Genomic DNA, 15,858 nt, shown 5'->3' with positions numbered 1-15,858 from the left:
GCTGAAACTTGAGGCATTTGGCCGAGACAGCCAATTCTTTTTGCTTCTGGGTTTCGAAGGATGTAAACAACTTGATAAACATACATGTTTGCTAATGGTATCATTTGTTTGCAACTATTTAAATGTAGGATCGAATTGCTATTTATCAAGATAGATTTGATAAAAAGAGGAGGAAACAAAACGAATATGAAAATTTGGAGGACACGATTGGATGACGTGTCCATGGATATTTGATGATATCCATTTGATGATCCGCATTGCCTATGTCTTTAGGCTAATTACGTCTCAACTTTTTCCTTTCCTGAAATTCTTCTACTTTTTCCCTGGGGCATGAAAGCACAATTTGGTTCAATGTTCTTAGTAAACGAGCACGACATGGTCAGTCGTGCCAGTTAATATGATGTAAACGATCTAAAAAAAATGCTGTAAACGGATACGTGTAGGTCCGTGTAGCGTGCTCACATGCTTTTAAGAATGAAGGCACGCGTATGCTTGAGGTTTACAGGATTGCTCGGCCACAATCCCGAGTACCGTCGTGTGGCAACGACATCCCAACGAGAAGCAGCCACATACGAAAAGGCTAAAAGGGCTGATCAACAAGCAGGTATGGCTGATCGCAAAAGAGAAAAAAAAACAAAAGAAAACAAGCAGGTATGGCGAGTAACTCACACATCACTATCACCATCTCCAAAACAACAACACTTCCACGACCACACACAGAATAAGCCAACGGCGTGCCATCATCGATCGTCCATCAACATTCAGCGTCATTTCATTCATCATTTCATCAGTAACCACGCTCAACGAACATGTTCCATCCCCACCCAAAATCTGTGCACGCGGAATAACCCGAGCTACTTACTACCAAAATCCAGTAACCGTTCCGTCCTACTTACCAATGTTTCTTTACTACCGTAAGTAACGAGTGACAGCAGCGAGACTAAAAAAAAAGAGAAATGTTCCTCTCCCAATACAGGGATCTATGCAGAGATGCGTCTGAACCTGTCACGCACGCCAAACTTCGTTGCGACGTTCGTATCGTATGTAGTGTAATGTACCTCCTCTCCATCGGATCCGAGTGAGCCGAAACCTGTAGTGTCAGTGCGATATGTGCAGGGCCGGGCAGGAGTTGCTGCGCTTGAGGACGGGCTCCCGGATGTGGCCGTCGTCCTCCAGGGAGACGGCGCGGAGGTTGGAGGGGTCGTCCAGGAGCATCTTGGCCACCAGGTAGCCCGCCACCGACCACGTCTGGAACTTGCGCGACTGCTTCCCGATGTACCGCCCCGTCTTGCCGTCGTAGTACTCGGGGAAGTCGTCCTTGGCCAGACGCCTCTCCATCAGCTCCACCGCGTCGCGGGCGATGTGGGGCCGCCCCAGCTTCACGCTCACCGCCACCAGGAGCCACAGCAGCACTGCACAGTTTAGTTTGCGCGCGCCCCCGAAACAGGACATCAGAGGGTAAGCACATTGCCATATACAGTAGAAATGTAGTGCATATATGGAAAGAAGAGCATACAGTGCATGGGCACAGATCCAAGGAGCTAATACTGAATGGACATTATATATGGCGATAAAAAGCAGTGACATGCATCAAACAACTGAAGCTGTTCACTATAAGATCATCTATATGAGCTAAACTATCAATCTCCTATTTTTTTGATAAAAACTATCAATCTCCTATGAGGGTTATTTGATTTCAGGTCATTCATATATACACCATGGACAGGTATAAAACCGAGCAGAAAAGTAAAATACCACCACACAACACAAGTGTGCCCTCAAGTCCTGAACCAGTACGTAGACTAACCACAGGTATAAAGCAGAACAGAAAAGTGAACACTAACTATCCTGCAAAAATAAAAATAAAAAGTGAATACTAACAACTAACACATGTGTGTCCTCAAGTCCAAAACCAGTAACCACCAAGGGCAAAAAGTAAAACAAACTCATGTGTTTCAGGGGGGGCATGATATTGCAGCTGTGCAGGGTGTCATAATTAGATTCCTGGAAATACAGATACTGTACACAACCCTTTTCTGAAGACAAATGCCTAAAAAATCACCATAATCAGATACTATGCTACATTCAAACACAATATGATTGCCAGACAGGTAGTATTTGTTTACTTTGTAAGAGCTACTGTGTCAAGACTGTAACTTAAACAAGGTTCACAAAGGAATCATCCATAAATCAATCCTTGACAGCTAAGCTGGACAGAATAGCTAGCTAAAACAGATCAATATTACTCCCAAGCCAGCACAAATTTTGAACTATAATGTGTTGTTAATCAAACTATTTTCAGACTTACCTGGCCACGACCCTCCGTTGTGGTAGCTCCATCTGGTGTTCTTTGGGTCGCATCCAGTGACTATCTGCCATTCCTGGTTTTCCATTGCAGGGTAACAGATCTTCAGGGGCATCTCTCCAATAAGCTCTTTCCAGCGTTCCTCCACGAGATCCAATATTGCCTCAGCTTGTTCTCCAGTTGCCAAACATGACAGGATCGCAATGAAGTTGCCCAAGCAGAACCAGCGGAAGTCCATCCTTGCAGGACTGACGTTTCCAATGAAGTAGCCACCACGGCTAGGCATGAAGTCAAATATCCAGTCAGGGATCGATTCAGGGATCACATTGAACTTGTTCAGAGCTGTCTGCGAGTACTCTTCGGTCTTGTAGCGATAGATGTCGTTGAGTCTTTGGAAGTCGAGCCAGTAGTAACTGTGCAGATGGTAGCTCAAAGCTTTGATCCTCTTTGTTATTTGGTACACAAAGTCGTCATCAGAGTCTTTCAGCAAACTCAAGGCGCATCTCAGAGCCATGAAGAAGAGTGCCTGGATTTCAAGCGGATAGCCGTATATACCCTGCACGCATTTTAATTAATACAAGCAAGAGAAAATATGGCCATGAACAAATGCTTAAGGTATACATTCAGATAGTTCCCCATCCAAAGTTCATAAGATGATCCGTGCTATTTACTTGACCTTGTACAACATTATTATGCAATCTAAGGTGAACTTTGTTTCCAGTCCCAATCTCAATAAGAGCCGTGATACGTGACTAAAACGAATCGCCTTATCTCTTCAACACTTGATTGATGGCATTCACTTATCTGAAAGTATGCTGTTCATAACTACACAGTGCTCATACTTTCAAAACCACTGCATTATTGTGCAATGTATGATTCCTAATGTTCAGACTGATCACATTTCAGATTCCTTATCTCATTTGTACACATAGAATATCCTTATAAGCACTCACATAATCCTAACGAGCTTAATGTAATTTCAATTCTGATCAAGAGTGCATTTGTAAGAATGTGCCTGGACAGTTACCTTGTAATAAAACTAATGGGATAAGGGGACAATTTCAATTTTCATGGTAAGCAGGCAGGCACAAGACATAATGTGAACAATAATAACAAAACACATTTATGTAGCGGTGTCTATGAGTGGCTTACCATTCTGCGGTCTATCATGGAGCAACCATCAGCGCAAAGTAATGCTGGAGATGTATCAAAGCCTTCAGAGAGCCATAGCTTGAGAATAAGGCGCATGGCCCTTTGGCAGTGAGGACTTTCAGCCAGAGAACTGTCCCTAGTATATTTGGTGTAAGCACGAAGAAGAAAAATCCACCATAGGCCAGAATCCACAGGAGCAACTCGCCCGATAGCAATTTCACCAAAATCAGCAAGCAGAGTTTCAGTCTTCTTCGTAGGGTGGGAATGGTGCACCTTGAAGCTTGCTGGCATCACACCCTGTCCAAGCTTAAAAAGATCAACCATCTTCTCTCTTGATTGAAGGCGAGCAGTCTCTACCAGGAAATTCTTCACTATCGTTGGTTCCCCTTTCATCAAGAAAGCCAAGGCACTAGGAACGAAATCCCTCATGAAAACCTGTTCCAGGATATGGCAAGAATTTCAGCACTGTTGATAATAATGTATGTAGGGTACAAGGAGATTTACAAGTTTTTTTCATGAGACACACAGTAGGTGCTTTACACAAGAGACAATAACTAAAAGCATCAATGTTCGCTATTCGAGAATTTTGCTCTAAAAAATACAGTAGAATAGAGTAAGGAATGTTCATAACTACCAAGGACGAAAAAAACAATGGTTCGACTGGGAAGGAAAAGGTAACCTGGTCATAGTTGAGTTCTGCCTGAGACTTGTCTATTGCAGCAAGAGTCCCAATTGGCTGACCTTTGAAGTAAACTATTGATTGCTTTAGGGCTTCCCAAGCAGCATCTGTGATTGTGTGCCTGTGCATTCCATTGCTGTCTGCAGTGAATTCTCCAGAAGGATCACATGAAGATATTGGTGTACAACCACCTTTAACGATCTCCGGGATTTGGGGCTGATGACAAAGTTGAAAACCATCATGCCCTATCTTAGATAAGATTGCTTGACTCACTTCAGCAGATCTGTGCCGTTCCATAGGCCACGCTTTTTTCTTCTGCTCCAGATTCAAGGAATCATACTTGGTATCATCCGTCAGTTCTGTGACCTTACTCTGAGGGGCAATTGTTGAGGAGAGTACCATCTTTCTAGTTCAAAAGTTCTGAAACAGCAAAACCTCTGCTAATACAAAAAGGTAAACGCAAGTCAGATTTTATCCAAGAGTGAGCTGAATTCATTTCGAAATTCAGAAAATCCATACCGTACGAAAAATAAAATACATTGTATTCTAACTGAAAAGGCCAGCATTCTACCAGTAGCTCGTGCAACTTACAGGTGGAGATGGGTATATGTTTGGTGAAGGTTACCAATGACAAACTGAGATACCAGAACATGAACCAGAGATGAAAGCAGAGCAAAATAAAACCAACACGCACTGCATCTTTTACTTAAGAAGATACACAAACAAACTACCATGCCGTCAAAATGTAAGCCTACAGTAAGAGGAACACATCATCTTATCCACAGAAAAAAGGCAATGGCAGAAAGGGACTAACGTAACGTTGGTAATTTTCTCGCATACAGCTAGGAACAATAGCTTTGGGGAATTGCCTGAGGCTGCCTACTGTCTGAAAATAAAATGGGCTATGGACAGTGCATAATTCTAATGTGAAGGTGACAGAAGCCACCTACGCATTTTTACCAGTAAGCCCTGTAAAATACTTCTCTCATGTACAGCACTGAGACCAATACTGCTTGTCCCTGCTCAGAATGCTCAGAGACTCCAAATGCAAATCCAACAATTACAATCGCTTACTAAGGGAAGTATCAAAGCAAACTGATCAATCACCGCACCGCACAGGGACACAGCACAACATTACAAGCCGCTGATGCACTGTCTTACACCGACCACCACATCTCAATTTCTTAACAAAAACACGAAACCATCCACCATATCCTCAACCCAAACAGCACACACAGATTAAACAATCATCAAAGATGCACAACATAATAATGATTCAACAACAAATTCGATCCTCTAAATGGAGAACCGTGAAACAGGATGGCACACCCCCTTATCGTAGGGGGAACAGCACGCTGTACATGGCGGCCAACCGCGGACGATCCGAACGCACTAGTAGGACCAAAATCAGCGAAGCATTCCAGGCACTCTGCCACAAGAGCAGAGACGCGGCCGCGCGCCAGGGCGACGGCCTCCAAAATCGAGCGCGACGCTACTACTCCATAAACGGAGGACCTAGAACGCGAAAAAAAATGGCCAGAACAGGGGACGCACGAACCCGCGCGTGCGAAACCGCAAAACCCTCTCCCACCCCATAAACCTCGAGCGCAGCGAAACCGCGCGGTGAGAGAGACGGAGCGAGAGGGGAGCCCGATCGACGACGCGGCTCCGCCTCCACCCGTCCCCCCGCCCGCGACGAGGCCTGCGGAGGCGGATCTAGACGGCGCGTGCGCGCGCCCGGAGGCCGTCCCCCGGGCCGGATTTAAGCGGGGGAATCGCTGAGGGAAGGGACAAGCAGCCTCGTGCGCGCGTACCTCGGGACCGACGGGCGAATGCTGCTGGCGGGCGGGCGTGGCGGAGGTGGCGGAGGCGCGGCCGATTTCCCGGCGGGGAGGAGGAGCGGGGCGGCGAGGCGTGGTGGGAGGCGGGGGTGTGTCCGGAGCCGGAGGGGTGGGAAATGTGGGAGTGAGGGACGGGTGGGTTTAGCGCCGCGCCTTTGTAGGGGGTAGGTCGGTGAGGGCTCGGTAATTGGCTGTCACTGGCTTCCCTTTGTTGGGCAAACTCTGGAGTAACTGTGGTAATTAATTTATCTCAAGAGGCAAACTCTGGTAATTAGCTGTCACTGGCTTCCCTTTGTTGGGCGACGAGAGCGGTAAAAGGTTGCTGTGCGGGGATGAGTCGCGGTCGCGGGTAACCCAAACAATTTGCACTCGTCCGTTGGATAGCTCGTTTCCCCTCTATACTCCCTCTGTTTCATCCATGTAGTGCGTCAAACATTACAACTTTTGATTATGTTTGTTTATACCTCTCCTGGAAGACCTATCTTTGCGTCTTCTGAGGCCAGCGATGGCACAGAGGAGAGGATGACGGGTCCGACACGTTTCCCTGGCGATGTGCCAGGCGATCCCGCCCCTCGACAATGGCCGGCGTGGTTCGCCGTCAACCTTCAGGCGGCGACGACTCTGAGGCCATGTCGCGGGGAGGTTGTGCTCGTCTCGCACCTGGACTCGGTGGAGCTCGTGGACGAGAGAGGGTGTACGGTTGACAGGCGGACGAGGAGAGGGATCGTGCTGGCCCCGGGCACCAAAATCTGTTGGGAACGTAGCAGAAATTCAAAATTTTCCTACGTGTCACCAAGATCTATCTATGGAGAAACCAGCAACGAGGGGAAGGAGAGTGCATCTACATACCCTTGTAGATCGCTAAGTGGAAGCGTTCAAGAGAACGGGGTTGAAGGAGTCGTACTCGTCGTGATCCAAATCACCGGAGATCCTAGTGCCGAATGGACGGCACCTCCGCGTTCAACACACGTACAGCCCGGTGACGTCTCTCATGCCTTGATCCAGCAAGGAGAGAGGGAGAGATTGAGGAAGACTCCATCCAGCAGCAGCACAACGGCGTGGTGGTGATGAAGGAGCGTGGTACTCCAGCAGGGCTTCGCCAAGCACCGCAAGAGACAAGAAGGGAGAGGGGTAGGGTTGCGCCAAGAAGGAGAGGAACTCGTGTGTCTTGGGCAGCCCAAACCTCAAGTATATATAGGGGAAGGGGAGGGGCTGCGCCCCCACCTAGGGTTCCCTCCCTAGGGGTGGCGGCAGCCCCCAGATCCCATCTGGGTGGCGGCCAGGTAGAGGGGGAGAGGGAGGCGCACCAGGCATGGGCCCTAAGGCCCATCTGCCCTTAGGGTTTGCCCCCTCCTCCCCTTAGACGCCTTGGGCCCTTGTGGGGGGCGCACCAGCCCACCTGGGGCTGGTCCCCTCCCACACTTGGCCCATGCAGCCCTTCGGGGCTTGTGGCCCCACTTGGTGGACCCCCGGGACCCTCCCGGTGGTCCCGGTACGTTACCGATAAACCCCAAAACTTTTCCGGCGACCAAAACATGACTTCCCATATATAAATCTTTACCTCCGGACCATTTCGGAACTCCTCGTGACGTCCGGGATCTCATCCGGGACTCCGAACAACATTCGGTAACCACATATATCTATTCCTTATAACCCTAGCGTCATCGAACCTTAAGTGTGTAGACCCTACGGGTTCGGGAACCATGCAGACATGACCGAGATAACTCTCCGGTCAATAACCAACAGCGGGATCTGGATACCCATGTTGGCTCCCACATGTTCCACGATGATCTCATCAGATGAACCATGATGTCAAGGACTTAATCAATCCCGTATACAATTCCCTTTGTCTAGCGGTATGATACTTGCCCGAGATTCGATCGTCGGTATCCCGATACCTTGTTCAATCTCGTTACCGGCAAGTCTCTTTACTCGTTCCGTAACACATCATCCCATGATCAACTCCTTGATCACACTGTGCACATTATGATGATGTCCTACCGAGTGGGCCCAGAGATACCTCTCCGTCACACGGAGTGACAAATCCCAGTCTCGATTCGTACCAACCCAACAGACACTTTAGGAGATACCTGTAGTGTACCTTTATAGCCACCCAGCTACGTTGTGACGTTTGGCACACCCAAAGCACTCCTACGGTATCCGGGAGTTGCACAATCTCATGGTCTAAGGAAATGATACTCGACATTAGAAAAGCTTTAGCAAACGAACTACACGATCTTGTGCTAGGCTTAGGATTGGGTCTTGTACATCACATCATTCTCCTAATGATGTGATCCCGTTATCAACGACATCCAATGTCCATGGTCAGGAAACCTTAACCATCTATTGATCAACGAGCCAGTCAACTAGAGGCTTACTAGGGACATGGTGTTGTCTATGTATCCACACATGTATCTGAGTTTCCTATCAATACAATTCTAGCATGGATAATAAACGATTATCATGAACAAGGAAATATAATAATAACCAATTTATTATTGCTTCTAGGGCATATTTCCAACAGTCTCCCACTTGCACTAGAGTCAATAATCCAGTTCACATCGACATGTGATTAACACTCAAGGTCACATCCCCATGTGACTAACACCCAAGAGTTCTGGGTTTGATCATGTTATGCTTGTGAGAGAGGTTTCAGTCAACGGGTCTGCAGCATTCAGATCCGTATGTACTTCGCAAATTTCTATGTCATCTTGTAGATGCAACTACTACGCTACATTTGAAGCCATTTCAAATAACTGTTCTACTTGGAGCTATTCTAAATTGTTGCTCCATTATACGTATCCGGTATCTCTACTCAGAGCTATCCGGATAGGTGTTAAGCTTGCATTGACGTAACTCTTTACGTCGAACTCTTTATCACCTCCATAACCGAGAAACATATCCTTATTCCTCTAAGGATAATTTAGACCGCTATCTGGTGATCTACTCCTAGATCACCTTTGTACCCTCTTGCCAAATATGTGGCAAAGCACACATCAGGTGTGGTGCTCAGCATGGCATACCGTATGGAGCCTATGACAAAAGCATAGGGGATGACCTTCGTCCTTCCTCTTTATTCTGCCGTGGTCGAGCTTTAAGTCTTAACTTCATACCTTACAACTCAGGCAAGAACTCCTTCTTTGACTGATCCATCTTGAGCACCTTCAAGATCATGTCAAGGTATGTGCTCATTTGAAAGTACCATTAAGCGTTTTGATCTATCCTTATAGATCTTGATGCTCAATGTTCAAGTAGCTTAATCCAGGCTTTCCATTGAAAAACACTTTCCAAATAACCCTATATGCTTTCCAGAAATTCTACGTCATTTCTGATCAACAATATGTCAACAACATATATTCATCAAAAATTCTATAGTGCTCCCACTCACTTCTTTGGAAATACAAGTTTCTCATAAATTTTGCATACACCCAAAACTTTGATCATCTCATCAAAGCATACATTCCAACTCCGAGATGCTTACTCCAGTCCTTAGAAGGATTGCTGGAGCTTTGCACACTTGTTAGCATCTTTCAGGATTGACAAAACCTTCCGGTTGTATCACATACAACCTTTCCTCAAGAAAATCATCGAGGAAACAATGTTTTGACATCCTATCTGCAAGATTTCATAAATAATGTAGTAATCGCTAATACAATTTCAACAGACTCTTAGCATCGCTACGAGTGAGAAAGTCTCATCGTAGTCAACTCCTTGAACTTGTCGGAAAACATCTTAACGACAAGTCGAGCTTTCTTAATGGTGATACTTACCATCATTGTCCGTCTTCCTTTTAAAATCCATCTGTACTCAACAGCCTTACGACCATCGAGCCGTTCTGCCAAAGTCTACACTTTGTTTTCATACATGGATCCTCTCTCGGATTTTATGGACTCGAGCCATTTATCGGAATTCGGGCCCACCATCGCTTCTCCATAGCTCGTAGGTTCATTGTTGTCTAGCAACATGACTTCCAAGACAGGATTACGTACCACTTTGAAGTAGTACGCATCCTTGTCATCCCACGAGGTTTGGTAGTGACTTGATATGAAGTTTCATGATCACTATCATAAGCTTCCACTTCAATTGGTGTAGGTGCCACAGGAACAACTTCCTGTGCCCTGCCACACACTAGTTGAAGAGACGGTTCAATAACCTCATCAAGTCTCCACCATCCTCCCACTCAGTTCTTTCGAGAGAAACTTTTCCTCGAGAAAGGACCTGATTCTAGAAACAATCCCTTATTGCTTTCGGATCTGAGACAGGAGGTATACCCAACTGTTTTGGGTGTCCTATGAAGATGCATTTATCCGCTTTGGGTTCAAGCTTATCAGCCTAAAACTTTTTCACATAAGCGTCGCAGCCCCAAACTTTTAAGAAATGATAGCTTAGGTTTCTCTAAACCATAGTTCATACGGTGTCATCTCATCGGAATTACGTGGTGCCCTATTTAAAGTGAATGTGGTTGTCTCTAATGCCTAACCCATAAACTATCGTGGTAATTCGATAAGAGACATCATGGTATGCATCATATCCAATAGGGTGCAGTTATGATGTTCGGACACACCATCACACTATGGTGTTCCAGGCTGTATTAGTTGTGAAACAATTTCCACAATGTCTTAATTCTGTGCCAAACTCGTAATTCAGATATTCATCTCTATGATCATATCATAGATCTTTTATCCTCTTGTCACGACGATCTTTCAACTTCACCCTGAAATTACTTGAACCTTTCAATAATTCAGACTCGTGATTCATCAAGTAAATATACTCAACATCTACTCAAATCATCTGTGAAGTAAGAACATAACGATATCCACTACATGCCTCAACACTCATTGGACTGTGCACATCAAGATGTATTACTTCCAACAAGTTGCTTTCTTGTTCCATTTTACTGAAAACGAGGCTTTCAGTCATCTTGCCCATGTGGTATGATTTGCATGTCTCAAGTGATTCAAAATCAAGTGAGTCCAAACGATCCATCTGTATAGAGTTTTTTCATGCATATCTACCAACAAACATGGTTCGCATGTCTCAATCCTTTCAAAAATGAGTGAGTCCAAAGATCCATCAACATGGAGCTTCTTCATGCGTTTTATACCAATATGACTCAAACTGCAGTGCCACATTTGTGTGGTACTATCATTACTATCTTATACCTTTGGCATGAAAATGTGTATCACTACGATCGGGATGGTATTATTCAAATAAACAGAGTAACCATTATTCTCCTTAAATGAATAACTGTATCGCGATAGACATAATCCAATCATGTCTATGCTCAACACAAACACCAAATAATAATTATTTAGGTTTTAATACCAATCTCGATGGTAGAGGGAGCGTACGATATTTGATCAACCTTGGAAATACTTCCAACACATATCGTCATCTCACCTTTTAGCTAGTCTCCGTTTATTCCGTAGCCTTTTATTTCGAGTTTACTAACACTTAGCAACCGAACCGGTATCTAATACCATGGTGCTACTAGGAGTACTAGTAAAGTACACATCAACACAATGTATATCCAATATACTTCTATCGACCTTGCCAGCCTTCTTATCTACCAAGTATCTAGGGTAATTCTGCTCCAGTGGTTGTTCCCCTTATTACAGAAGCACTTAGTCTCGGGTTTTGGTTCAACCTTGGGTTTCTTCACTAGAGCAGCAACTGATTTTTCATTTCATGGAGTATCCCTTTTTGCCCTTGCCCTTCTTGAAACTAGTGGTTTCACCAACCATCAACAATTGATGCTCCTTCTTGATTTCTACTTTTGTGGTGTCAAACATCGCGAATATCTCAAGGATCATCATATATGTCCCTGATATATTATAGTTCATCACGAAGCTCTAGCAGCTTGGTGGTAATGACTTCGGAGAAACATCACTATCTCATCTGGAAGATCAACTCCCACTCGATTCAAATGATTGTTGTATTCAGACAATCTGAGCACAAGCTCAACAATTGAGCTTTTCTCCCTTAGTTTGCGGGCTAAGAAAATCGTCGGAGGTCTTATACCTCTTGACGTGGGCACGAGCCCGAAATCCCAATTTCAGCCCTCGAAACATCTCATATGTTTCGCGACGTTTCAAAACGTCTTCGGTGCCTCAACTCTAAACCATTTCGTATTATGCACTGAACTATCATGTAGTCATCAAAACGTGTATGTCAGATGTTCGCAACATCCATAGACGACGTTTGAGGTTCAGCACACTGAGCGGTGCATTAAGGACATAAGCCTTCTACTGTCTGCATAATTGCTACTATCATCTTTCAACTAAATTTTCTCTAGGAACATATCTAAACAGTAGAACTGAAGCGCGAGCTTACGACATAATTTGCAAAGATCTTTTGACTATGTTCAGGATAATTAAGTTCATCTTATGAACTCCCACTCAGATAGACATCCCTCTAGTCATCTAAGTGATTACATGATCCGAGTCAACTAGGCCGTGTCCGATCATCACGTGAGACGGACTAGTCATCATCGGTGAACATCTTCATGTTGATCGTATCTACCATACGACTCATGCTCGACCTTTCGGTCTCTTATGTTCCGAGGCCATGTCTGTACATGCTAGGCTCGTCAAGTCAACCTAAGTGTTTCGCGTGTGTAAATCTGTGTTACACCCGTTGTATGTGAACGTTAGAATCTATCACACCCGATCATCACGTGGTGCTTCAAAATGACGAACTTTCGCAACGGTGCACAGTTAGGGGGAACACTTTCTTGAAATTTTAATGAGGGATCATCTTATTTACTACCGTTGTTCTAAGCAAATAAGATGCATAAACATGATAAACATCACATGCAATCAAAAAGTGACATGATATGGCCAATATCATTTTGCTCCTTTTGATCTCCATCTTCGGGGCTCCATGATCATCATCGTCACCGGCATGACACCATGATCTCCATCATCGTGTCTCCATGAAGTTGTCTCGCCAACTTATTAATTCTACTACTATGGCTACCGGTTAGCAATAAAGTAAAGTAATTACATGGCGTTGTCCAATGACACGCATGTCATACAATAAATAAAGACAACTCCTATGGCTCCTGCCAGTTGTCATACTCATTGACATGCAAGTCGTGATTCCTATTACAAGAACATGATCAATCTCATACATCACATATCATTCATCACATTCTTCTTGGACATATCACATCACATAGCAAACCCTGCAAAAACAAGTTAGACGTCCTCTAATTGTTGTTTGCATGTTTTACATGGCTGCTATGGGTTTCTAGCAAGAACGTTTCTTACCTACGCAAAACCACAACGTGATATGCCAATTGCTATTTACCCTTCATAAGGACCCTTTTCATCGAATCCGTTCTGACTAAAGTGGGAGAGACTGGCACCCGCTAGCCACCTTATGCAACTAGTGCATGTCAGTCGGTGGAACCTGTCTCATGTAAGAGTACGTGTAAGGTCAGTCCGGGCCGCTTCATCCCACAATACCGTCGAAACAAGATTGGACTAGTAACGGTAAGCATATTGAACAAAATCAACGCCCACAACTACTTTGTGTTCTACTCGTGCATAGAATCTATGCAATAGACCTAGCTCATGATGCCACTGTTGGGGAACGTAGCAGAAATTCAAAATTTTCCTACGTGTCACCAAGATCTATCTATGGAGAAACCAGCAACGAGGGGAAGGAGAGTGCATCTACATACCCTTGTAGATCGCTAAGAGGAAGCGTTCAAGAGAACGGAGTTGAAGGAGTCGTACTCGTCGTGATCCAAATCACCGGAGATCCTAGTGCCGAACGGACGGCACCTCCGCGTTCAACACACGTACAGCCCGGTGACGTCTCCCATGCCTTGATCCAGCAAGCAGAGAGGGAGAGGTTGAGGAAGACTCCATCCAGCAGCAGCACAACGGTGTGGTGGTGGTGGAGGAGCGTGGTACTCCAGCAGGGCTTCGCCAAGCACCGCAAGAGACGAGGAGGGAGAGGGGTAGGGCTGCGCCAAGAAGGAGAGGAACTCGTGTGTCTTGGGCAGCCCAAACCTCAAGTATAAATAGGGGAAGGGGAGGGGCTGCGCCCCCACCTAGGGTTCCCTCCCTAGGGGTGGCGGCAGCCCCCAGATCCCATCTGGGTGGCGGCCAGGTGGAGGGGGAGAGGGAGGCGCACCAGGCATGGGCCCTAAGGCCCATCTGCCCTTAGGGTTTGCCCCCCTCCTCCCCTTAGGCGCCTTAGGCCCTTGTGTGGGGGGGGGGTGCACCAGCCCACCTGGGGCTGGTCCCCTCCCACACTTGGCCCATGCAGCCCTCCGGGGCTTGTGGTCCCACTTGGTGGACCCCCGGGACCCTCCCGGTGGTCCCGGTACGTTACCGATAAACCCCAAAACTTTTCCGGCGACCAAAACAGGACTTCCCATATATAAATCTTTACCTCCGGACCATTCCGGAACTCCTCGTGACGTCCGGGATCTCATCCGGGACTCCGAACAACATTCGGTAACCACGTATATCTATTCCTTATAACCCTAGCGTCATCGAACCTTAAGTGTGTAGACCCTACGGGCTCGGGAACCATGCAGACATGACCGAGATAACTCTCCGGTCAATAACCAACAGCGGGATCTGGATACCCATGTTAGCTCCCACATGTTCCACGATGATCTCATCGGATGAACCACGATGTCAAGGACTTAATCAATCTCGTATACAATTCCCTTTGTCTAGTGGTATGATACTTGCCCGAGATTCGATCGTCGGTATCCCGATACCTTGTTCAATCTCGTTACCGGCAAGTCTCTTTACTCGTTCCGTAACACATCATCCCATGATCAACTCCTTGATCACACTGTGCACATTATGATGATGTTCTACCGAGTGGGCCCAGATATACCTCTTCGTCACACGGAGTGACAAATCCCAGTCTCGATTCGTACCAACCCAACAGACACTTTCGGAGATACCTGTAGTGTACCTTTATAGCCACCCAGTTATGTTGTGACGTTTGGCACACCCAAAGCACTCCTACGGTATTCGGGAGTTGCACAATCTCATGGTCTAAGGAAATGATACTTGACATTAGAAAAGCTTTAGCAAACAAACTACACGATCTTGTGCTAGGCTTAGGATTGGGTCTTGTCCATCACATCATTCTCCTAATGATGTGATCCCGTTATCAACGACATCCAATGTCCATGGTCAGGAAACCTTAATCATCTATTGATCAACGAGCCAGTCAACTAGAGGCTTACTAGGGACATTGTGTTGTCTATGTATCCACACATGTATCTGAGTTTCCTATCAATACAATTCTAGCATGGATAATAAACGATTATCATGAACAAGGAAGTATAATAATAACCAATTTATTATTGCCTCTAGGGCATATTTCCAACACAATCGTGTTCCCATGTCACGTCACGCGCATCGAGGAGGAAGACCCCAGCGGGAACGACGCCTCGGGAGCCGGCGAGGAAGGAATTGCGGTTGGTGAGAGAGGAATTGCGGCCGGTGGGGGAGTTAATTCGGGCAATACTTATGGCCAGGCTGCTCCGCTCATCCTTGGCCATTCACTTCCTCTCCCAGCCATCTCGATATCCTCTCTCCTCGACTGCAGCAGTGATGGTGGAGATCAGCGAGGAGAAGCTGAGGAGGTTTGCAGGCAGGGACACGCGCCTGCGCGCTCGTCTGAGGGAGATCGGCTCGTGGTACACCAGCAAAAGGGAGATGTATGGGGAGGCAGAGGCGATCTTCGAGGGTCTGACGGCGGCGGAGGAGGGTCGCTGTTCGGCACGGTGGGCGCAAGCATCCGCTCCAGGTGCTCCTATGGGCGATGGATCAGGCGGACTCGCTGGTGGGAGAAGTGGCGAGGAAGTGGGTGGCGTTCACCTCCTTCGAGACGACGAACCT

At 46.3% G+C, this 15,858-nt stretch overlaps 1 protein-coding gene across 1 annotated transcript; it reads right to left on the bottom strand.

Moving 5' to 3' along the window:
- Positions 1-750: 750 nt before the first annotated feature.
- Positions 751-6,043, bottom strand: LOC119314820 (probable alkaline/neutral invertase F). The gene is made up of 5 exons (XM_037589506.1): positions 5,951-6,043; positions 4,137-4,573; positions 3,458-3,892; positions 2,309-2,861; positions 751-1,412 (listed from the first exon to the last, which is right to left on the bottom strand). Exons 2-5 carry the CDS (start codon positions 4,536-4,538, stop codon positions 1,099-1,101), a joined length of 1,704 nt encoding a protein of 567 aa, XP_037445403.1. The 5' UTR covers positions 4,539-4,573; positions 5,951-6,043; the 3' UTR covers positions 751-1,098.
- Positions 6,044-15,858: the final 9,815 nt, after the last annotated feature.

Source organism: Triticum dicoccoides, chromosome 6A (assembly GCF_002162155.2).
Source record: "Triticum dicoccoides isolate Atlit2015 ecotype Zavitan chromosome 6A, WEW_v2.0, whole genome shotgun sequence".
NCBI lineage: Eukaryota > Viridiplantae > Streptophyta > Magnoliopsida > Poales > Poaceae > Triticum > Triticum dicoccoides.
The sequence above is the reverse complement of the archived record's forward strand: the minus strand, read 5'-3'. Positions and strand labels throughout refer to the sequence as shown.

What these genes read in the sequence shown, in the direction of transcription:
- LOC119314820 (XM_037589506.1), bottom strand. Translation starts at nt 4,538, where the DNA reads ATGGTACTCTCCTCAACAATTGCCCCTCAGAGTAAGGTCACAGAACTG. An exon ending in CAGAACTCAACTATGACCAG is followed by an intron (nt 3,893 to 4,136) that starts GTTACCTTTTCC and finishes ATCCTGGAACAG; the next exon opens with GTTTTCATGAGGGATTTCGT. An exon ending in CCATGATAGACCGCAGAATG is followed by an intron (nt 2,862 to 3,457) that starts GTAAGCCACTCA and finishes AAATGCGTGCAG; the next exon opens with GGTATATACGGCTATCCGCT.